Source organism: Neomonachus schauinslandi, chromosome 11 (assembly GCF_002201575.2).
Source record: "Neomonachus schauinslandi chromosome 11, ASM220157v2, whole genome shotgun sequence".
Classification (NCBI taxonomy): domain Eukaryota; kingdom Metazoa; phylum Chordata; class Mammalia; order Carnivora; family Phocidae; genus Neomonachus; species Neomonachus schauinslandi.
The window spans coordinates 58393411-58414338 of NC_058413.1; the positions used below are offsets into that span (position 1 = coordinate 58393411).

Consider the following 20928-nt stretch of genomic DNA (forward strand, 5'->3'; position numbering starts at 1 on the left):
TTGGTTCTTGGTTCTCCCTCTTACCAGCTATATGTCCTTGGGCAAATCATTTTCTCTCTTTGGCCTTAGTATTCTTATCTCTACAGTAAAAAAGTAAAAATGAGAGTATTTCCCTCACAGGACCATTGAGAAAAAAAGATAATAGATACTGAAAACCCTTAACACAAGTCTTGGCACACTGACTGAAGGCACTCAAAAAAAATTAAAGAAACAATTTACCTTTTTTTTTAAATAACCTGGAGAAGGTTCTCTGAGCATCTTCACTTCTGAATATTAATACTTTTCAGTATCTGTTTACAATCTACTACTTCTAAAGAGGGGCCTTTGGGGGAAGCCAGTTCTTGTTTTAAAAGCACTTTGAAGATGAAAAGGTGTCAAATCCTCCAGAGCCCTGGTTGGTGGAAGGTAAAACAAATGTTTATTTTGATTTGGTGAGTTATAATTTATTAAAGGCTTGTGGAAAATGGAAGTACTATTTATATTTTCACAAGGGACCTAACAGTTTTGAATAGTTTAGAGTTAATTTATTCATTTGTTCAAGACACATTTACCGAGCACCTGGGTGCCTGGCCAGATGAACAAGGGCCAACCCTCCGGGGACACAGGGTCCGGACAGTGACAGCAACTTGGTGGGGACCACAATCTGGGCTGCAGGAGGCCAGAGAACAGGGACTCCCCTCAGCCCAAGGAACTGGGTCTTGGGAAGCTAATCAGCAGGAAGTGATTCTATTTTGAAAGCACAGAGATTGAAACAATTTAAAAAGCAATTCTGGCACCAGTAGATGGGTAATTTGAGATCCGTCGAGGAAAGAACTATTCTCCACATAGATTACTCCCACCTCTAATTTATTAGATACTCCAGAGGGGTAGGATGAGTACCTAAGTACTAAATTCTAAGAGTACTTAGACTCTCTCCTAAGCTTCAGGCCCTAATATCCAAGTGTTCCACGGGCACTCCAAAGTCAGCAATATCTAACGCTCAGCTTCTTATTGTTCCCCACAAATGTGCTCCAGCATCTCCTCACTGCATCCACAATTACCCCAAGCAAAAATGGGGTCACCAGCCTCTACCCATTTCTTCTCCCACAGCTGACATTTATCTGGTCACCAAATCTTAGCATCCCTTCCACCTACGTACCTCCCAAGTCTGTCCCCATGACCACTACTCTGACTTTGTGTGCACCATCTGTCACTCTCTCTCCTCTGTGTGGAACCCAGGGTGATCTTTCCAAAACACAAAAAGGGTAGAGTTTTGATGCTCCTTTGATGGCTTTCCCTCCTTTGCAGAATAAGGTTCAAACACCTATAGGTGCAGCCCAAGGCCCTGCTTATCTGGACTTGCCTCTTACCACCCAAGCCACCCCCCATACGCTTCAGCAAACACACAGTATGTGCACGTGTGAACATGCTATGGCAAGTCGTGGCTAGACTGCCAGCACCTTCTACGTCCACCCTGCAAGAGTCCAGTGAATGGCTCCCGCTTCTCAGATCTCACATCACAACTCCCTTCCCCGTCTCCAGCACACTCTTGACTACCTCCAGCTGTTAGGTCCATCCACTCGTCTCTTCTACTGGATGGAAACATCTCGAGAGCAGGTATTCAACTGTGTTCATATCCCAGCCCTTTTTGTGCTCTGGTGCTTACCGATCTGGTTGTCTTCTGTTTCTGGGCACATGGGAGGAGCACACACCCCTGTTCCCTTGCAGTTAGGTGAGGACCTATGCCTAAGTCAGGCCAATGGATTGTGAGAAGCAGCCACGAAGGCCATTGGCTCCAGAGGGTGCAGCTACAAGATGGTGGAGGCTCGATCAGCCTGGGTTTTGAGAGACGGTGTGAAGAAGCCCTTCCTCCCACACCTCCGAAGCATGCTGAATACACAACATGAGAAAGAAACTCTGTTAAGCTACTGAGATACGAGGGTTGTTTGTTGCAACATAAAACAACCTATACTGATTACTACAGAAATCTCATTTCTGTCTATAATCACTAAAACAGGACCTGGAAATATCAGGTTCTCCATAAACGTTTGATGGACAAATGAATGCAGGAATGGATGAGCGAACAAGGCAGCATAGGAAAAGGAACATGAGATCCAGAGTCAATAGAAAATAGCCTACAATAACCGCCCCCATATCCCCCTTGCTCCCACAGCGGTGGACTGCTCTTCTTTATCTCTATTTGACTCCAGAGGCAGGATTTAACCTGTGATTCCTCTCTCCGAAGTATCTCTGTACGGATGCCAACAAAAATTATAAGAGATCCTGGCTTATGTCTCAGTGTCTGGAGGAAAGACACCGGTGACATATTTTTGCCAGTTTTCCATCAATTCATATTCCTACTGTCTTTGAACTTCATGCTTCCAAGGTGACATCTGGATTTGGCCCCAAAGATGGGGATCCCTAAGCTCCCTAAACTAAAGGCTTCTAATTCTGATGCCCAGCTCCCCCTGCACCCCACACTTCAACCAGATTAAAGAATGACTTCATTTGACCAAATATCTTTTTATAGGTGGCAAAAATATTCAGTAATTATCCCTTAAGTCTTTCCACACATTTCCGTGAAGCACAAAAGCGGAGGCTGTGAGATTTGGATTGTGTCTACGTATTTTAAAAAGTAAACAAAAACCTAAAGAATGTCCTTCGAAAGTCACAGTTTCCTGAAATTACTGCTTAGCAAGGAGGTCAGGACACTGACACAAACATCTCCAAGGAGCATGTAGCTAATCAGATTAGAAAGATCAGCATGCCCGCAGTGCTGAGGATGGAGGGTGGGGGCGGCGGGGGGGGGCAGAAGACAGGGAGTGAGGGAGGAGAGATGGTAAGGCCCTCATCCAGAGGAGCTGGTGGAGGAATTGTCCTCGGCAATGTCTGGTTTGCCATCTACGTGGGCTATTCAGTCGCTAGCTGTACTATTCCCAAGGTAACTTGTGAGCACCGGCCCTGAAATTCAGAGGAAACACAGGGCATTGGATGCAGGATGGGCTTTGCCGCAGACAGACTCCAGTTTATACCCTCTTCCGTCACTTAGGAGCTCTGTGACTCTGGGCAAGCCCCTCGCCTTTGATTCTTTGTTTGCTCACATATAAAGTAAGGGCCAATATGGCAACCTCCCAGTGTTTTATATTGCTGTATTAAAACAGGAAGCATCGTTGGCGGCATGTCCATCTGCATTCCCTAATCCCAAACACTTCCGTATCCCCCAGGCCTCATCCTACAGATGTACTCAATCAGTGTGTGTTGAAGGAATGGATGAATAAGGTGCTCTGGGTTGGTGGGGTTTTTAAAAATACTTTTTTCTTTTATTATAGAAAAATATACATAACACAAAATTTACCACTATAACCATTTTAAAGTGTACAATTCAGTGGCATTTTGTACATTCCCAATGTTGTGCAACCATTACTACTATCCATTCTGGAACATTTTATCACCTCCCCAAAAAACTCTGAACCCATTAAGCAGTTACTTCCTTTCCCACCTCCTGTGGGAAAGTCTACAGCAGTTTTAGCTAAATTCAATACTTTAAAATATTGCTGGAGGGGACGCCTGGGTGGCTCAGTTGGTTAAGCGACTGCCTTTGGCTCAGGTCATGATCCTGGAATCCCTGGATCGAGTCCCGCATCGGGCTCCCTGCTCGGCAGGGAGTCTGCTTCTCCCTCTGACCCTCCCCCCTCTCATGTGCTCTCTCTCATTCTCTGTCTTAAATAAATAAATAAAATCTTTAAAAAAAAAAAAACTTTAATAAAAAAAAATATTGCTGGAGGATATTACGTTGGTGACAAAGTTGGCAGGGGTGGGTCAAGCAAGACTTTATTTCCTGAGTACCCACCCCACGCTCACCCCTATGTAGGGCATAGAGAGACACACAGCAACAGCTCTAACACGCATGTGCAAGGCTGCAAAAGAGGCTGTGACCAGGGAACACTTGAATTGGAGCCTGAATCAACGCAGAGTGGTGAGAGATGAAGGGTTCCAGGGGATGGGGGGGGGGGGGCGCTTCTGGATGCACAGAAACTTGGATGTGAGTCCATGAACCAATGAATGGGGCTCTACCCTCTCTCCTGCCTAGTGCCTCCTGGGGACACGGATAGGCCGCGGTCTGGGAGATAGGCAGCCCCTTCTCATCTGGCTCCTCTACAGCGGGAAGGCCCTAGCCTCGCTGCAATCGAGCTCCAGCTACAGAGAAGCCCGACTGAGGCAGGCAGCCATGGACAGTTGATGAGTGATTTATTGGTGTTGCTGCATATAGGCAGCTTCCCTGGGACCTGGTCCTAATTAACAACCACTAACTGGATGATGCCTCTCTCTCTCTCTCTCTTTTTTTTTTTTAAAGATTTTATTTATTTATTTATAAGAGACAGAGCGAGAGAGAGGCAGAGGGAGAAGCAGGCTCCCCGCTGAGCGGAAAGCCCAACGTGGGACTCGATCCCAGGACCCTGGGATCATGACCTGAGCCGAAGGCAGACGCTTAACCATCTGAGCCACCCAGGCACCCTCTCTCTCTCTCTTTTTCAAAATAAAAAAAGGCCCCCAAAGCCTTTCTTCCCCATCTTTATAGGAGGAAAGTCTTCACCTTTGGCTGTTGCCTGATTCTAAACTACAACAGGGATCTGGCAGAAATCCCCCCCACCCCGCCTCGCTCATGCGCAGACACACACAGACATACCCCACGTGCAGGCAAACCTGTCCACACTCATTCACGTGTCCCCCCCACCCGGTGGCACGTTTATTCCTCTGCTAACGTCATGACATCCGTGTCACCGCACGTTTGCACTCACCCACCATCGAGTAGATCTTCACTTGCAACTCCACATATACACGCATTGCTACCCCACCCCCACCAAAGCAGCTGCTTAGCTGAGTCCTTGAACACAGCCACACACACATTTGCACATGCACTCCCTTCTGTTAATGGCAAAGCCCCATAGTCACCCACGTGCTCTCAGGCGGGAATCTTCTCTGTAGCTCCCACATCTCCAATGAAGGGGCTCACCCAACTTATGAGGCCTAAAATTTGGGGCTCTGACCCAGCTGGCTCCAGCTGTGAGGTGCTGTGTGCCAGGCAGAGGGAGGGGAAGCTGGAACCAGGCCTCAGGAGCCCTCGAGTCCTGTGTGGAGAGTCGCAACTGCCATATCATTCAGACTAAAATGGTTTCTCCTGTTGATTATTCTTCGGGCACTAAGAAGCTCCAAATTCACTTAGGAGCCAGGCTGCCAAGTGGCAGTGGGGTCAAAGTGCCTAAAATGCCTAGCACCTAATAAACATCTGTTATGGATTGAGTTAGCCACCCCACCCAAACAAGATAAGTTGAAGCCTACTATAAACTGAATATTTGTGTCCCCCTAAAATTCATATGTTGGAGTTCTAAGCTCCAATGTGATGGTTTCAGGGGGTGAGGCCTTTGGGAGGTAATTAGGTCAGCAGCCCTCATGAATGGAATGAATGCCCTTATAAAATGGACCCCTGAGAGCTCCCTCACCCCCTGCCATGGGAGGACACAGCAAGAAGGCGCCATCTACAAACTGGGAAACCAGCTCTAACAAGACACTGAACCTGCCGGCGCCTTGGTCTTGGACTTCCCAGCCTCCAGAAATGTGTGAAGTAAGTGTTTGTCGTGTGAGCCATCCAGTCTGGGGTATTTTGTGATGGCAGCCTGAGCCGACTAAGATGAAATTCTAACTCCTAGCACCTCAGGATGTGACCTTATTTGGAAATAGGGTTGTTACAGATGGAATGAGTTTAGATGAGGCCTTAGGATGGCTTAGGCTGGGCCTCTAATTCACCATGACTGGTATTCTTAGCTGAAGACAGCTACGTGAAGACAGAGACATACAGAGAGAACACCATGTATCAAAGAAGACAGAGACTGCCATCCCGCAGCCGCAAGCCAAGGAATGCCAGTGATCGCCAGCAACCCCTCAGAAACTAGGAAGACACCGGGAAAGATTCCCTCACACTTTCAGAGGGAAGGTGGCTCTGTCAATACCTTGCATTCGGACCTCTAGCCTCCAGGACTGCGGGGCAATATGTTTCTGTTGTTTTAAGGTACCCGCTTTGTTACAGCAGCCCTAGGAAACTAACAGAGCATCCGATAACTGTTAGAACCTTCTCCTGTTTGCTTTCTGGGCCTCAGTCTAGTCCTCCGAAACGCGGGCGTGATCATTCACTGGATGCTGTACAAACTCGTTCTAAGCTGTCCCTATTTACACAAGCTCATGGACCAGGCCCTGATTATACTGAAACAGATGAATGAACCATGGTCTTGCCTAGAGCTACACAGATCTGTGGAAACGTTGCTAGATAAATACAAAATGGACCCCTGAAAGAAAAATAATGCCTCTGGCCAAGGCACCGACTTCAACAGGTCTTCAAATTTGTCTCCCTCCCCCCAGTTAAACGGTGCTGCACCTCTGAAGGGGATGGCAAGGTGAACCATCACTCCTACTTAAAACTTCCACCCCAGCTTCTGAGCTATAGATACTGAGTTTCATTAAGACATCGTAGTGGCAGAATACGAAGTTAATCGATAACGGGCAGTTCTTTTTCATGTTAATTAGCCAACTGTGCAAGAATAAAAAACATAGATCCAGCCCACCGTCCCTCTCGAGGGATGCCAGGATGAGCTCACGTTGCTGGGGCCACCACAGCGGCTCCCAGGAACCACCGCGCTCCACCGGGGCCTGGGCGTGGGCAGCCTGTGCCATCTGTGGCCTTGAGCGCCCCCCAACCACCCTGCCCGTCTGTGAACACGCTTCGGATTGGTCCCAGAGCTGTCATGCTCTTTGGACTAAGACTAAGACCAGTCTCGGCCACGGCTTGCAAAGTCATCTCTGTCACTGCCGTAGGTAGCCACGTTGTTAAAGAGGCCCGGCTCAGAGGAAGAGCACAGGCTTGGGAGTTGGCAGATCCGGGTTTAAATTCAGCTCCCACCACTTCCTACCTAGGTGTCCTCAGGGAAGCCACTTAACCTGTGCGGGCCTCTATTTCCTTATCTGCCCCAAACAAAATGCCAACCTTGCAGAGATATTAAGAGGATGAAATGAGATTATGTAAAGAGGCCCCTGTGGTACATGACCAATAATAAATATTCCGTAAACAACTTGTATTATTTCTTTTTTTTTTTTTTAAAGATTTTATTTATTTATCTGACAGAGAGAGACACAGTGAGAAAGGGAATACAAGCAGGGGGAATGGGAGAGGGAGAAGCAGGCTTCCTGCGGAGCAGGGAGCCCGATGCGGGCCTCGACCCCAGGACCCTGAGCCGAAGGCATTCGCTTAACGACTGAGCCACCCAGGCGCCCCAACTTGTATTATTTCTTGAGCACGTATCTTGAAACAAGTATTTAACAGTACTTACTTAATATAATAGTGCTTATTATTGAATAATTTTCATTATTCTCTTCCTGGGACCCTGAGATTTATCACGGGCACAGGTCACTGAAGGCTCTGGAAGCAAGCTGCCATCCTGGTATGGTGGGTCTGTTCCCTTGTCTTTTCATGTGGGACGAGAAAGAGGAAAGAGCGAAACAGTCCCTGATGGTCAGGAAGCGGCCTGGCACTCCCAGCTGGGGGGTGGCTCTGTCTTGTTGAACAGTCTCACACGCCCACTTCACATGGGGACTCTGACTGAACGGACTAAGACAAAGGCAAGGCCTCTCTGCGATCATAACTGAGTCTCCAACAAAAACAGAACACTGTCCAAACCACAAAATGACTGAGCGTCCCCCTATCCCGGATAACGCGGGCGACGACTGCAGCTTTGGCAGTTACGACTTGACTTCATTCTTTCTGGCTTCTATGTAAGATTTAAGACACAGAGGCACAGAATTAGTCCTGCCACCTGACAGTATCCAATCCGGAGCAAAGCGCCACTTCCTTGAACCCACCCCCAAATCACCTAACACGGGGCCACATCCCGTATATCCCTTCTAACACCTTCCACTGCGCCGCCCAATGGCTCCTCATGCTGTGCCTTTGCCCTCACTGCAGAGTCCAGAAACCCCACTTAGCTACTGGGGAGTGTCTGGTGGTCTTTGGCTGGAGGGCATTAAAGATATTGGGATGTTTCTCTGCCCTAGTAGACAGGCTGACTTAGAGTCGAGGGGGTCTGGGACTTTTCTACACCTGACCACCAGGTAAAGCTTTCTCCCCTGGCCTCTTTCTGAGTCAAGCAGGCATTCTGCCCCCACAACCGCAAGCTTTTTTTTTTGGCCATTGGAACTCCTGAAAACGGCGTTCCAGGATTGGTAGGGGTGCGAGGCCACTGTGGTAGCTGTTCTCCTTCCTGGGCTCCTCTCCCAGTGCTCGCTGGGCGGGCGCTCAGCACTCTACAGGGTCTTGGGAATCATTTCATTCTGGCGCAGGTTTCTTCTGCTGACCCCCCGGGTCATTCCTGGCACTCAGGTAACGCTCTGTGGGATAGTGTCTGGGTACGTGTTGCTCTTCCTGACACCGTGAGCCCCTGGGTCAGGGCCCACACCAGCTTCCCCACGGCATCTGTGGTGCACGGGCATGCCATCCAGCATGTGCTGCTGGACACTTACAGGCCTGCACGCAGCTTCACCACGACCCTCCCCCACCCCCAGTTCATCACTGCCCCCTGCCCCACTGTGACGGCATTTAGACACGCTTCTCTTTTCCCTGACGAAGATCCATCAATTCATTTTCTCTTCTCCTTTGTTGCCCTAGTAGCGAGCTTTCTTTATCAAGCAAGGTCTTATAAAGTGTATAATCACACTATGAGAGTTATGACATGAAAAATAAAGAGTGAAGGGCTACAAAGCTGTCCTGAGAAGTCCACACCGGGTGGTCTGCTAGGTTGACTCACAAGGTCTGCTTGTAAGGCTGTCCCTTGGCTGGTGTCTGGGAACGTGGCTGGTAAACAGGTCCTCACCTGACATTAAAGCTTCCCTAAATGGTAAGAGAGGCTTTACCGTGCCTAGACCACATGGACAAATGATGGCCGTTTTCCTTCTGAGAGGCTGGAATTTGGGCAGGAGCCAGGCAGAAGGCACCGATGTGGCCAGCCCTCTGATAAAATCTTTGGGCACAGGGTGTCTCTTGAGCTTCTTGGTAGACTGTGCTTTGCACGTCATCACCACTCGTTGCTGGGAGAGTTAGGCCCATCCTGGGAGAGGACGCTTGGAAGCTTATGCCTGGTTTCCTCCGGACTTCGCCCTTGGCACCTTTCCCCTTTGTTGGTTTGCTTTGTATCCTTCTGCTGTAATAAATCTTAGCCCTGCATCCCACTATAAGCTGAGCCCTGTGAGTCCTTCTAGTGACTCACTGAGCTGGGGGCACTGCCTCCCCATCCCCCACACGTGGGCTCCAAGTTCGAAGGTCCACTGTCAGGGTTCAAAGTCAGGGTGTGGGCTCAGGTGCCGGGACCAGGGAGATAATGTGATAATTTATGAAATGTTGGGTATTAAAGGACATTGTGAGCTATTACACACTCCCTAAATGTGAGTAATAATGGCCCAGTGCCACAGTAGATTTTTGAAGAGCTTTTTAAATCTAGCTGGGGGGACAAAATGACACATTATTTTCTCCAAATAAAATGCATCTTTTAGCACTGCTAACTCTAGGGCTGAGGTAATAAATGATCGAAAGTTGTGGATGCATGTAGAAAGAAGGGTAAATCCTCTGGACTTGAGCAGTTTCTCTTTTTTTGCCACCAAGTGAGGCTGCAAGAGCAGAGAGATGCCCAGGGCGCCTCACTTCTAATGTGTTGTCTACCTTCTGACTTAGCCCATTTGGTTCCTATCGAAGAGCTTCCTCTGCATTTTCACAGCCCACTTCACACCCAGGATGGCCGCTCTCTCCTCCCTCTTGCATCCTTACAAGCAGCTAGAATGGTAAACAATCTCCCTTTGTTTATACCACACTTCAAACCTGGTTTGTTCCATACGATTATTTCCTTTTTGGAGGCACATTCAGAAAAGCAATTTGTTTTGTAGCTAAGATCCTACAAAGCTGAGCACAGAAAACTCATTTAGGAGCCAGGCTGCTGAGTGGTAGTGGAGAGAAAAGTCCTCTTCAGTGTCTGGAACAGAAAGGATTCGCCTCCTTATTTGAAGGGAAGTTGCTTCCTGAACAGATAGCCCGGCCTGAGATCCTTCTTGTAGCGCAGCCTGGGAGCAAGTGGCCTGAGGAAAATCAGGCCCTGGTAGCTGGGAAGCTATGGTTGGCAGAAAGAGCTGGGCTGACCAGCCGCCTGTCCCTGTTAGGGATGGCGGTGCGTGGGTGTGGGGTCAGAGGGGCCTGGGACTGGATTCCATCCCACCACTTCCCAGCCCTGTCATCTCAGAACGCTTCCAAAACAATGACGAGACAGTTATCTACCCGCAAGTTGTTGCAAATGTTCAACAAAATGCGAAAACACTCTGTAAATCCCGGAGTGCTGCACAATTAAGAACACCAACAGTGTAAGCTCATGCAGCCCTTTCTGAGCGCCAGGCACCATTCCACACGCTTTAACTCTCTGAGCTCCTTTAGTTCTCATACCCACTCTATGAGGCAGACAGCAGAATGATTCCCATTGTGCAGGTGAGGATACTGCGGCACAGAGAGCTTCGGAAGCTTGCTTGTGTAACACAGGGTGACACAGCTAGGAAGTCGAAAGGCTGGTGCCCAAACCCAGGCCGTCTGGCTCCAGAGCCTGTGTTCCCAAGTGTGAATCATTAAGGGTTTTGTTTCTGTTTGGTTTTTTTTGGAGGGGATGGTCTTGCATATTGGCACCTTTTTAACCCACAAAATTGTTGGCAGTCATTCACCCAGACAGTTTTGCCGTCCTGTCTCCACGAGGCAATGGGCAGGGTTAAGAGCTCTGGATTTCGACAGCCCCATGTTAGGTATCAGCTTTGTGACTTCCCGGCTGGCAAGTTCCTGAAGCTTTTGGAGGCTGTCTTCATCAGCTTGGGCTGCCATAACAAAATACCACAGACTGGGTGGCTTAAACAACAGCAGTGCTTCTGACAGTTCCGGAGAGTGCCGGCATGGTGAGCCAGTGGTGAGGGCTCTGCTCCTGGCTTGCCCAGGGCTGCCTTGCCACTCGTGCTCACGTGGACCTTCCTCAATGTGCACGCATGGAGAGGACAGTGCCTCCCTCTTCCTACGAAGGCACGAGGCCCATCACCAGGGTCTCATCCTCATGACCTCATCTAAACCTCATTACCTCCCCAAAGCCCCACTTCCAAATACCTTCATAGTAGGGCCTGGAGCTTCATCATATGAATTTTGGGAGGGATACCATTCCATTCACAGTGTCAGAGGCAATTTGCCCCCTTTGACCTCTCTCTGTTTAAACCTTTTCTGTGGTTCCTTCTGACCTTCAGGAGAAAGGCTGAGCTCTTGAGCTAGTAGTTTTGAACTGTCTTCCGCCACGATGGAGGCCAGCTTTTCTCTCTGGCCTCATCTCCTCTGGATCCCCACCGGCTTAGCCATAACAAACCTTTTGCTGTTTCTTAACAGTCCACACAGCCAGGTATCAGACCTGAGGCTTCTGGCTGCTAGTTTAATGCTCCTGTTTTTTCACCGTTGCTGCTCTCCCACCATCAGAAGTTGGGCCTGCCACTTTGGGGGAGGGTCTGGCCTTCTCTGAGACCTCTTCCCTAAAGAGGTGCATGGTGAGGTTTGCACAGAGACTGGTTCCGCATCCCGTGAGTGACGGCTGTTAAGCTCTCTGCTTCATGTATCAGGCCCACGTGAACTCCGGGAGCCCTTCCCCTGCTTTGTTCCACATGCTTGAAGTCAAAGGAAAGAAAGCCATTTCTATACTGTGGTCAATCTGCCTGGCTTGACTGGTGTGTGACTGAATTTGTAATCAGGATCCAGGAGTTGGGGGAAGCCAAATTTCACTCGACATGCTAGTTGCCTGTGGTGCTCACGTACATCTTCCTGGGGTTCCTCTTCGGTTGCCTCTGTACCGAGTGGAGATTCAGCGGGTTTTGTGAACCCAGGGATGATTCTTTCAGCCCCCTGGAACTTCCTGAGCCGCTCTTCCCATCTTGCGGGGTGGGGGGTCACAACCATATTAGCCACTCCACTGGCTGTTTTCACAGGAAAGATGGCTGGGACCTACAGACCAGGGATGCCAGCTCTATCATTATACAAGCTATGTAACGTTGGGCAAGTCGATCTGATCCCAGAGCCCAACGGAATCACGAGGCTCTGCCAAATCTATACTCATTCTCAGTAAGGGAGCCCCCAAAATACAATGTCAACAGTTTTTGGACAAGACTCTGACATCATGAATCATGGAATCTTCAGCTGAGGGGTTCTTGAAGGAGAGGAAGTGACACACACAAGGTCCTGCTACATGCCTGGTACCATCTTTTAAACTTATTTTTTTCTAACTCAACTCCTGAATAAGAAAAACATTGTATGGGATGACCTCATACCAAAGCTGTGTGTAAAGCAGAATTAAATTAAAAATTCACAAAACAACTTACTATGTGTCATGAACTCTATCCTCTGCCTCTCTGTTATCTTTGTTGTTATTATTTTAAATGATGGTGCGGAGCCCCAGCCTTTACTTAAGGATCAGTCATGATCCACAATTTGGAACACACTGTGCTGATTCCTTCATATGCATAGTCACCTGGCAGGCTTGTTACAACTTTGGGGGTTCGGCACCTATTCATTCCCATGTTGCAGATGGAGAAACCAAGGCTCCGTGAGATTGAGTAGGTTGCTCAAAACCATCCACTGCTGAGTGGTTAAGCTGGGATTCCGAGTTCGACTCCAAAGCCCGTTCTCCTTCCAAGTTAATCTTGCTGCCTGAGATTCCAAAAACCCCATCTGGCTGATGGGGAAACTAATGCCCAGAGGGAAGAAGTGAGTGGTTCAAGGTCATACCAGGACTGGGGAGAGAGCCTAAAATTGACACCAGATTTGTCCACGGACTCCACACACCCTGGTACTGGAAGTAGGCTCCTGTGGGCAGGGAGCTCTTTTCCCACCACCAATTACTCCTTAAGCCATTCTCCCTGGGCAAAGCTGAACTTACTGATGGGGGAAAAAGATGCCTGGGAAACATGTGGTAGGATGTTTGTTATTGTGCACATCATTGTTTCCATTGAACTGAAAATCATGTTGGTTCAAATTGAAAGCATAACTGGTTTGCTGAACCTCTCTGCACACAGCAGGTCCTAACCTAGTTTCAAGAATGCAATCCATCTTAATTTAGCATAGCTTTGAATCTTCCTGTCTCTCCTTTCCTCTTCCCAAGTCAGAAGCCAGGTGCTCCTGTATTAGCATGTTCTGCCCACCAGGGAGAGCAACAGAGCACAGCCAGGGGGAGTGGACTGGGGCACATTTTAATTGGGCCAGGACTTCTTAAAGTCCTCTTACAAGGAACTCCCAAAAACAATAGTGTTAGTAGCTATCAGATACTGGCTTCTAGATCACAGGCAATTCTAGCAGATGTAATGCTAGGGAGAGGAGGCCCCGCGTCAGACTTCACCAAGGCAGTCTGAGCAGAAGGAAGGGCTGGAGTTATGGCTGAAGGAAAGCCAAGATTATAACAAAAAAAGATGGTGTCAAGAGCCTCATGTGGGAGGTAAGGCAAGGCAAGACTGGGAGTGGGAGTCAGGCAGCAAGGTTAGAAACTGGGATGGTCAGCAGCAGGTTGGGAGTGTGGTATGAGGAATGAGCAAGGGGTGTAGTTCATGATCAAGGCCATAAGAGAGCATGGGATGTGGCATGGGACAGGCCAGTGCTCAAGGACCCTGTAACTGGGCCAAAGGAGCTGTGAGGCTCGAAGAAGGATCCAATGTGCCCCTCCCCTGAGAGGAAGGAGCCCATCTTGGTCACAGAACCTGAGTATGGAGGTCTTCCTCACTGCTCCAAGGGTAGACCAGGGAAGAGGTGGCTTGTTCCCTTCTCCAGGCCAGATCCCCTCTTCACTGCCTTCACGCTTCCTCTTTGTCTGAGCTTCCATCCTCTTTCTCCTGGATTATAGCAATAGCCTCCTACTTGGACATAGCCCACCAGGGTCTACTCTCAACACAGCTTCCAGAATGCTCCTGGGCTAGCATTAGTCAGAGCCTGTCACTCCTCAGCTCAGGACCCTCCCGTGGCCGCCCATGCAATGGCCTGCCCCACATCACCTCTTTGACCTACCCCTACTCCAACCATACTGGTCTCATTGTTACTTGTCAAACAAGCCAGACACACTTCTGCCTCAAGGCTCTTGAACCTGTTCTTCCATCTGCCAGGACCATGTTTTTTTCCAGACATCCTCACCATTCGCTCCCATGCCTCAAATGTCACCTTCTCAGTGAAGCTTTGTTTGGCCGCCATATTTAGAACCGCAGCCTTGCTCTCACCCTGGAATTCCCTGTTCCCTTTTTCGTAACACTTAATCACCTGGAAACATCCTGCAACATGTAGTTTTCATACTTGTTGATCATCAGTCTCCTCATTGAGGAGTGGATAGTTTTGTCTGTTTTGATCATGCTGGAACCCCAATATCTAAAACTGCCTGGCACGTAGTAGGTGCTCAATAAATAGCTGGTAAATGACAGGCGATCCTGCTAACTCTCCAGCCTTCCCTCCAAACACACTGTCCCTGTATTTCCAGTTGCACCCCATCTTACAGCCTCATGGGACACACTTTCTATTTGTCCACCTTCATGCCTTGTCTACACAGAACACCCTTTCTTCTTCCTTTTTACCTGTTAGTCTTTTCCATCCCTCAAAGATTTTATAAGATTAAAAAATCTTATAGATTTTTTAAACCACTTCTTCCATTAAATCTTCTCAGATACCTTCTGGTTGGAATTTTTCTCTTAACCCTCTATGATCCCTACTTGAAATGTCTTTTCTCCCAGCATGTCACAGTCTGAGAATGGCCTGGTATGATCTCTAGCTCTAAATCAGCTCTAACAGGTTATGGATTCAGTGTCTTTCCTGTAAGCTTCCAATACTGACAAAGAACTTTATATTCTGGAAATAGCTAGAATCACCTCCCAGATTTTATGTGTACACACACACACATACACATACACACACACAAACACAGTACATGCTGAACTAATAAAAACACGTTTCCATAAAACAGAACAAACTGTGGAGTGCAGTGCTCAAGAAAGATAATGGGCACTGGGGAGAGGCAGATCTGGACTCAAACCCTGGCTCTACCATTCACTAGCTGTGCAACCTTCAGCAAGTCACCCGACCTCTCTGAATCTGTTTCCTTGGCTGGAAATTGAGGAAAGGTTAAGAGTCAATGGGCTTGATGTCCCTAAGGTGCTTCTAGCTCCCTGATTCTCAGATTCCCAGATTCTCTAATAGGCCCTTTCTAATCCTTTTTGGAACTCGGGGCCTTACAGCCCTCATTTTACTGCCCAGTCAGAGAGTCAAATCCCTAATTCCTCTGCTTTCCCAGGAGGGAGTGTGGGCCAGCTCATGAGACAGAAGGGTTGTCAAATGTGGACGTCCAATCCCTACTCAGGCCAAGGGGGCCCGGCTTCTTATCCTACAAGATGGAGCTTTGTGCACACAATGGCTGGGTAGCTGTAGTACTTGGGCCACTTAGGGAATTAATGATAGATATTCTTATAGATTTTTTAAACCACGTCTCATGAGCATGGGGCCAGGGAGGGTAGAGGATAAATTGAGTTAAATTGGTAATGAGCTTCTTTCTCACTGTGCTTTGGAGATGCTCACCTAATCGTCTGACTCTGAATAAGTAATTTGGCTGCCTGATTAGGTTAACCAATAACTTCCCTTTTGACACCTAGGCTGCATGATAATTTGGGGGTAACCGTGATTCTCTTTCATCATTTCTTTTCTAGATGCATTTCGCGATTTGCCTCTGGGATTAAAGCACGGAGTAGATTCTCACTATTTGCTAGACCTACCATGCCTCTTCACACACGCCTTTAAGCCTTGGCTTGTGCAATTTCCTCTGCTGGGAATGCCTCTCTTGGAGCCCTGATGCTTAGCGAAATCCTCCGTGGCCTTCAAGCCCAGGTGCATAACGTGAGTGGAAAGAAGGAATAAGCCTTTGAACCCTCAGGGTAAAACCAATGGCTACTTTTACTGTCATTCCACAGCTCCTTGAGAAATTAATATTAATAGCTCGCATTAATTAAGGACCAACACAGACCACATGCGTCACAAATGTTGTAGCTCATAGTAACATGTCAAGGAAAGAAGATGATATGCTCTTTCTGTGTGTGTGTGTGTTTTTATTGTGGTAAAACATATATAACCCTTTAAACCAGTGCTAAGTGTACAACTCAGCAGCATTAAGGACATTCACACTGCTGTACGGCCATCAGACTATTCATCTTCAGAATTTCTGCAGCATCCCTAACTCCCCATCCCCCTCCTCTCCGTCCCTAGTAACCACGGCTATGTTGTTTCAGAAGTGAGGGAACCGTGGCTGGGGGAGGACGGAGGACTTGCCAAAGGTTTCAGAGCTGGACGTGGCACCGCGAGGATATGAGGCCAGGTCTCCTCATTAGACTCCAGGGCCGCTGCTCTTTCGACCCCACAATGGTGCCTGCTACCCCTCCCCTGTAGAGAGAGACACAAGGATGTCTGTCATGTCTCCACCCCCCTGCTATTCATCTAGACTCCTGATTCTAGAATGATGCCCAGCACACTGAGGGAGCTTGGGATAGATGGAGAACAAATTACAATAGGAATCTATAACAGAGACATCGTGCCAACCAGACCCAGTGGTTGGGAATGGAGCTCAGATCATGACCTTTGCTTTCTAAAAAACACTTACTGAGCACCGACTGTGTGCCTGGCCTGTCGCCTAGCCTGCGGGCCCCACCTCAGCATGAGAGGCCCGAGGGCTGGCTGTGCCTGACGGCCCTGGGGTGGAAGATTTGTGTTTCTGTTACCCAGTCAATCCTGTATTTATTTTGGATATTAAGCAGTGACATAAAAGCTGCTGACATTAACCTTCAGGGGCAGAAACTGGCTTTAATGGACCCCATAAAAGTTATTATTGATGGCAGCTGCGTGCTGCATCACTGTGACCTCAGCAAAAGCCTCCACCACTATCAATACTGTTGACAATTACTATTGACTAATGCAAGGCCGGGCGGGGAGGCAGAGTGGATGTTCCTTCCCGTGGCTGGAAGTCGCTGGGGGTTACTTTGCTTTCACCTTTGGTCAGGATCTCTGAGAACTTGGTCACACATTTTTGGTGGCCTCAATTGAGAGTCCAACACTTACTGATTCAAATGGAGCTGGGCAAAGGGCTCAGACTATAGGATTGGAGAGATCTGATTTCCAACCCAAGCTCTGCTGACCTGCTGACTTAACCAGCTACGTAGTCTCTGCTAGGTCAGCTGACCTTTTTGGAGCCTCAGTTTTCCCATCTGGGAAATGGGAATGCCATGGCATCTTCATGAGGATTAAAGGCAATTACACATGAGCAGTGGCTTGACACATGGTGGGCCCTCAGGATGGCTCCCCCATACTCCCGAAAAGCAGCGACACGGTGAGGGGCTGGCTAATGCACCCAGTGCGACAGAGCCCCGTTCTGGTGCTAAGACCTGAGTTCTCATCAGAGAAGGAGAACTGGGGCCGGGGATGAATGCAAGACAAAGAGAGGAGGGCAGGGGAGGGAGAGGGAGATGCGAGGGGCAGCAGCCAGGACAGAACCAGACTCCTGTGTAGGGCCTGGCTCCCACTCTTGCCATCTTCACCTCCTGGGCCCCTCAGCTGTAAGCTGGGGAGACTGTGGTGTGAACAAGAGCGCTGTTGACCTCATCAGCAGATAAAAGGGAGCCATTACTACGGCGCATGAGCTGTCAGGATGATTGATTGTCACCGTTTAGACCCTATGAGTGTAGCTTCCTAGCTAGCGGCAAGTGGACAGGCACGCAGGGACCTGCGGGTGTCTGGGCTTGGGGAGTCCTGGCCTGGAAGGGCTGTGGAGGCCAGCAGGCCTTCATTAGGTTCACCTGCCCACCTCCTTCACCTGCCTGTCTTCCCTGAGTATAGCGAGGCTTAAGTGCTGCAGCCAGCGTTGAAAGGGACGATCAGAAGGAAAAGGTGGCCAGGCCAGGGGAAGCAGGCGGCCATTTCCTGTCCCCCTCATCAAAGGCAGAAGCTCTTCAGGCTCCTCGACTTTGTCACTATCACCCAACAGAGGCTTAATTCAGCTGTAATTCAGCTCTCAGGGAATATACAATAATGTGGGTGGTGTGCACCTCACTCTGTCATGACTTTATGGAAAAATGATCATTTGTCACCATGGCAAGAAGCCTTCAAAAGAACAAACAGCCCAAGTCTTTTGCTGCAGAGGAAATTCACTGTCACCAGGGCTACAAGGATAAAGATTTTTAGAGCCATAGAGGCCCGAGTTCAAATCCTGTCTTGCTGTGTGACTTCAGCAGGTATCTTAACCCCTCAGTGCACAGTTTCCTTATTCTGTGCAAAAGGGATAATAAAACCTGCTTCAGAGAGATGTTGGGTGGGGGAGATGAGATGCTAGAATCAAAGCACTGGTACTGTGCCTGGGGTCTGCAGCTCAGCAGCAGCTACTCAATGTTGCTACTGTCCTTTTCTTCTCGTGCACCTTCACCTGAATGTAAGCACTTTGAGTCACAGAATCCCAGATCCAGAAGGGCCTGCAGGTCATCCAGCTCAATTATTCCCCAACGATGTTCATCAGAACACTGAACCCATCAGACACTCTGAGAATAAAGGGTTCCATGCTCAGATCAGCTGGGGGAATGCTGCAGATCCTTGGGGATTTACCTATTAGCATGCACATTTTAATAAAGGCTCTGGGAAGTCCTTCAGTAAAGAAATTGGTTTAAATTCATTCAACATAGTGCTTCCTACATTATTTGACCACAGAGCACTTTCCTGCTGTCATCCCCACCCCAACCTAAGAACATTAACATTCTCAGATATAGGAAATGCAGATTTGGTTTAAACTGCTTATTTTATAGATGAGGAAACAGAGGCCCAGAGAAAGGATCCAACTTATCCAGTGGCACATCCCAGGTCAGTGATGGAACTGAGGCTTCCTGCCTCTTTATCAGAGACCATTATCTCTGTACAGGCCTCACACATCAAATCCCTGCTCTGGTTCAGCGCATGGTGGGAGTGGAGAGAGAAGGGGCTGCTGGCTTGGCTTAGGCCTCGGTGAGAAGGTGGACGAAGGAGTGTGGATGTCTTGTCACTGCAGAGAGGGGGATCTCCTTCAGGTGCTGAGGTCACTGGCCCTCTCACAGGGCTGGCTGGGGGTCAAGGGAGGGAGACAATGCCAAGCCAGCATATGGCACTGCTTCTCCCCTTCCCCCCAGACAGGTGCACAGGCTCCCTAGGAAAACCTCCGAGCTCTCCAGGAGAGGTGGTGGAATGGATATTTGGAACTCTGCTGCATCTGACACTTTAAGGAAATAAATTTCCCACCTGACCCTGACCTTACCTGGTCTCCTGCCTGACTCCAGATCTGGGATTGTGTTGTGTATAACCTAGCTAGAGCATCCTTTTCAAAGACTAAAACTGCCTAAGCCTTCACCTCTGATGTGGTCCCCACCCTGACTCTGGGGAATCCTGGACAGGATTCACTAGGATCCTGCATTTGGAGCTGGAAACAGTAGGGGGCACTGGTGCCTGGCTTGGCCGAGTTTTCACTCACATTGCCCTTCTCACTCTGGTATGGAAGCACCAGCAGACCTCCTCATTAAACTTCTGAGAAACAAAAGCCCTCTCTTCCCCTGGGCAGAGGGGCTGTCCCTGGTCTCTGCCACCCTCCCCAAGACTTCGCTGCCAGACCCAGTGGGTGCCTTCTCAGTTCTCACCTGGGTCCACAAAGCTGCCCAGAGCGTGGCAGGGCACAAAGGGCAGGGAGATTGCCCGAGCAGCACCCTGCAGGGCTGCATCTAACCCAGAGCCCCTCAGACATCTGCCAACAAGGTCCCAAAAGGAAGGAGGAAAGTTCTGAAACCAGGTTCCCTTTCTTCCACCTTAAAAAGGAGGCATGTGAACTAGCCCTCTTCTTTTTCTCCCACAACATCACTTGGGCCTTGGAAGAAGGGCTGCAGAGGTGAGAGGGGGATAGAAAGCCCAGAGCCTGCATGTCCCCAGATCTGCAGCTGAGATCAAGGGAAAGTGGGAGCAAATCCTCAAGTTTTAAGTTACCCCAACATGACAGTTTTTGTTTAAGACCGTTCTCTGACCAGCATAAGACCCTGGGGCAGGGCGCACCTGTGGCGACTGCCCAGGACTACTGAGCCCCTGGAGACTGGAGGCTGAGCAGGATTCAGGCAGCACCGGACACGGCTGACGCGATGGACAACAAGCTGCTGGGGACCCGTGACCACTGCTCCCCCACACAGAGGCACCCTGCAAGGAATCACCCCGTGCTTTAGGCACCCCCCGATCTGGAAACAAAGAGCAGCGACCCAATCTCTGGTGTGTCACCTGTGGGTGGGTATTTCGGGTGACTGTGCAAGAGGCTCTGACTTCTGACCACTGAGAGCAAAGCAATTTTTCCACCACGGTCACCAGAGCCCCAGCGATGGAGCAGAAAATCAATATTGTAATGAAAAGCCTGGCCTTGAAAGCCAGGCGCCTGGCACAGGCCATGCGGGCCACTCACCAGTCTCGGTGTTCTCATGCTCCGTGTCGGTGAGCGTGAGGTTGGAGTTGGCCCGGCTGGACAGGCAGGAGCTGCGCCCCGACCGTGTGCTCCGGCCCCACAGCTGCACGGGGTGCTCAGGGGACAGCACGGTGTCGGCCTCCACGTCGGCGTCGGAGCTGGCCCCCATGGAGTAGCCGCAGTGCGGGAGGCCTATGTCTGTCCGGTACAGGGTCCCATGTGGGGGCGTCACCTGTCCCAGCCCCAGCTCCCGCAGGCTGAAGTTGGCTCCTGGGAGGAAAGGCAGGTGAGCGTGGTTAGGGTCTCCCCGCCAGAAACCTGACCCCTCAGCCCGGGATTCACT

At 49.4% G+C, this 20928-nt stretch overlaps 1 protein-coding gene across 1 annotated transcript in view; it reads right to left on the bottom strand.

Moving 5' to 3' along the window:
- The window catches only part of TENM4 (teneurin transmembrane protein 4), a 366208-nt gene that overhangs the window by 341077 nt on the left and 4203 nt on the right, over nucleotides 1-20928 (bottom strand). The window contains exon 2 of the mRNA XM_021704752.2: nucleotides 20586-20855. Coding sequence (XP_021560427.1) covers nucleotides 20586-20855 — 270 coding nt within the window. The remainder of the gene's footprint in view (nucleotides 1-20585; nucleotides 20856-20928) is intronic.